Here is a 3,668-nt window from a genome sequence, read left to right on the forward strand (position 1 = left end):
TCCCAGCACACTTCCATCCCAGCACGCTTCCATCCCAGCACACTTCCCCCTCCAAAGCTCCTGGAGGACATTTGCTTTCCAACCCACCCTCTGGGCTGGCCAATCCCAATGTTTTCCAGCTCTGCGCTACAAATATGATCACCGAGTTCAGCCCCATGTGCAGTTGTCTGTCCTGGATGGGATTCATGCTCAGAATTCCCTCCAGAGCTCTTCTCACACGTGCAGCTCTCAGATCCACTCTCCACAAACGTTCCTGCTGAGTTTCACCTGGATGTGACTCCTGAGGGGCTGAGCAAACAGGAGCTGGATTGCAGCAGTGGGTGAGTGACAACACTGTCCCAGCTCCAGCAGGGATGGAAAACACACTCCAAAGTAAATCTGGCTGAAGCAAATTCATTTCCAAACACCAGGGAAATCTGCGCAGAATTCCAAGCCCTGAGTTCCATCCGACTGATGGGAGGTGACACAGAGTCTTTCAGAGTCAAGGGGCTTCTGTTTGTTATTTCAAGTCATTTTTGTTCTGCTCTGCACATATTTTGTACTTTTTTTAGCCTTCCTACGTCTGGTAGATCTTTCCAGCCTATAGGAAGCCCATGTCCTTGGGAATATTCCTGCCCGTGGAGCTGTGTGACCCTGAGCTCTCAGGTTGAGTTCTCCGAAGCCTCCAGAGATCTTGCCACTGGATGGATCCCTTTTCCTCATGAGTTTGAGCACATGGAAAGCAGCTTGGATTCTCCCTGCTCTCAAACTGAGCTGGGTGGTGTTTGGGTTCCTCTCCAGGGGTGGTTTTGGGGCAGCTGCTCCAGGGTCCAGCAGCCAACCTGGCTGTCCATCAGTGCTCCGATGTTCCTGCAGTGCTTCCCTTGGAGGCACCTCTGAGGGCTTTTACCATGGGAGGAGCTTTGTCATCCCCACGTTGGGAATTTGGAAAGCAAGGCAAGGAAAGTATTCTTTCCCCTTTATTTTTTTTGAGTGACACCAATGTCAGAACTTCAACACATGTCGTGAGGCCTCCCCATGTCCGGCTGACTCCTGAGTCCAGGGCAGCCAACACAAACTCCCACAAATATTCCTGGCCTGGACTCCACCTTCTCCAGTTTTTCTCTCTCCCTCCTTTAGTCTGAAATATTTCTTCCCCTCTTCCGTGAACTCCCGCTGTGGTGACACCTGATAAAACACCCCTCACTTTCTATTATCACCTGATTATAATACATGGCTCACTCTGTATTCCAAATTGTCCTCCTTTCTACACGGGAGGCAATTTTCCTTGACAGAAAAGCTGCTCACCTCCATTATTTCCAACCTGAGAGTTGAAGCAGGAGAATTTACACCTCCTGGAGAAATTGGTCTCGGGGAGTTTGACAGGTCCCAGCCGTGTGGATGTGTTTGGAATGTTGTGCCATAATCATCAGGGTGGAGTCACACCTTGGGAGAAGTGTTGCCACACATCTTTTCTTCCAGGGAACAGGAGTGTGAAGCCTCCCAGGTCTCCTTTATTGCCATAAAATGGATATTTATGGACCGTTCCTGCAGCCTTGGGGGTACATTTGAAAGTAATAAAGTATTTTCACTCCATTCAGCTGCTCACGGAGGAGGGAATGTGTGTTTGTAGGATACTCAGGCTCTTTTGATGTGCTGTGAAGAAAGGAGTTACATCCTGCACCAGCCAGGAGAGATTCCTGCTTTATGAAACTTCCAAAACCAACAGGAAAAGGCAGCTCAGTGAAACTATCCCTCCTGAACTGGGAATTCGGGAGGCAACACTGGAGGGGGGGGGGTGGATTTCAAACCAAATTCTCAGAACTGCTCAGAAAGGCTTAAAAACAGTAAAATAATTATTTTAGATGTGCAAAGATCATGTTTTCCTGGTTGTTTTTCAGTGCCTCAAGGAGCACCTGGGCCATGTTTGAACTCTGCTGTGCCAGCCAAGTCTGGAGACTTCAAGTAAAACCTGGAATTCTCCGAACAAAATCCATGATTCTGGAAAGGCAACTTAAAGGGCATCTGTCTCCCGCCTGAGGACACGTCCTGGGAACAAGGAAGCAGGTGGATGAGGGATGATCATGCATACAACTTCCATGGGAAAAGACTGGAGAGAGACTTTGGAAAAGGGCCTGGAGTGACAGGACACAGGGAATGGCTTCCCCCTGCCAGAGGGCAGGGATAGATGGGATATTGGGAAGGAATTGTTGGCTGGGAGGGTGGGGAGGCCCTGGCACAGGTTGCCCAGAGAAACTGTGGCTGCCCCTGGATCCCTAGAAGTGTCCAAAGCCAGGTTGGAGCAACCTGGGTTAGTGGAAGGTGTCCCTGCCCGTGGCAGGGAATGGTCCAGATGACCCTTAAAGGTCATTTAAAGCACAGCTCAACCTCCCTGCTTGCCAGGCTGACTCAACAGGTGAGGTGGGGGTGAAGCCAAGGGTGCAGCTGGAAGCCTCATTTATCACCTCAGAAATGAGATGAGATTTTAGCCATGTCAAAATTGTTGTCTTGAGACATAGGGTTTCAAGGAAAACCCAAATTTTGGCCAGTAGAGTTGCTGTTTCTTTTAGTTTCATACCCCTGGAGCTCATCTGGGCCTCATGGAATGGGTTTAATGCAATGTCCAGGTCACCTGATGTATTTCTGAACATCTTATTCTTTATTCTGTTTTCCTCCTTTTCTGTTCTTCTGCCTCTTCAGTCCAAGATCTGATCAGAGGCAATTCCCTTCCATCCTCACCCAGGGCCAGAGTTACCTCTACTGCCATCCAAGGAATCTTTTTCAAGTTATCACAGAATCCCAGAATATTCTGAGTTGGAAGGAACCCACAAGATGAGGCCCTGGCACAGAGAAGCTGTGGCTGCCCCTGGATCCCTGGAAGTGTCCAAGGCCAGGTTGGAGCAACCTGGGCTAGTGGAAGGTGTCCCTGCAGGGAATGGTCCAGATGACCCTTAAAGGTCATTTAAACCACAGCTCGACCTCCCTGCTTGCCAGGCTGACTCAACAGGTGAGACCTGGGCTAGTGGAAGGTGTCTCAGCCCCTGGCAGGGGTTGGAACTAGATGGTCTCTCAGGTTCCCTCCAACCCAAAGCATTCCATGTCTCCATGAAAAGCTGGCACAGCCCCGTGCAGCTCCCGGCTGGGAAGCCCAGGGCTTGGTGCCAAGGACTTACCACAGAAAGCTTCCTGAAACTTCTGGGTCAGCTTCTCAATGACGCTGTAGCTCTCCACATAGTCCACGTGGTCATCCAGGGGCTGGCTGGCGATCTGCCTCAGCGTGGGCATGTCCACCCTGCCCACCCCGATGGCGAAGATCTCGATGCCGGCGGCCCTGGCACGGGCGGCCACGTCCTGCACCCCGTCCTGGGGCCGCCCGTCCGTCACCACGATGGCCACCTGCACACACCGAGGGCACTCGTGGGACACCAGGGCGGCGACTGGGGGGTCAGAGCCACCCTGGGGGGCAGTGTGTGGGGAGGGGGAAGGGATGGGAGGAACCTCACGGAGGTGGCGTAGGGTTGGGTCCCTCGTGCCAGGCGCTGGAGCAGCTGCCAGTCACAAACAGCCCAGGAAAACTATAACAGCCCCAGCTCCTGGAGCCCCTCACCCAGCAGGGACAGTGAGGACACTGCCCTATAACACCCCCAGCTCATATAGGGACAGTGAGGACACTGCCCTATAACACCCCC

The 3,668-nt window shown here is 52.2% G+C and overlaps 1 protein-coding gene across 1 annotated transcript in view; it reads right to left on the minus strand.

Annotated features, from left to right (window-relative positions):
* The window catches only part of MATN1 (matrilin 1), a 26,727-nt gene that overhangs the window by 10,784 nt on the left and 12,275 nt on the right, over window positions 1–3,668 (minus strand). The window contains exon 3 of the mRNA XM_027667353.1: window positions 3,153–3,375. Within this exon, the coding sequence (XP_027523154.1) occupies window positions 3,153–3,375 (223 nt within the window). The remainder of the gene's footprint in view (window positions 1–3,152; window positions 3,376–3,668) is intronic.

Source organism: Corapipo altera, unplaced genomic scaffold (genome assembly GCF_003945725.1).
Source record: "Corapipo altera isolate COAL_440 unplaced genomic scaffold, ASM394572v1 215, whole genome shotgun sequence".
NCBI classification, from domain to species: Eukaryota; Metazoa; Chordata; class Aves; order Passeriformes; family Pipridae; genus Corapipo; species Corapipo altera.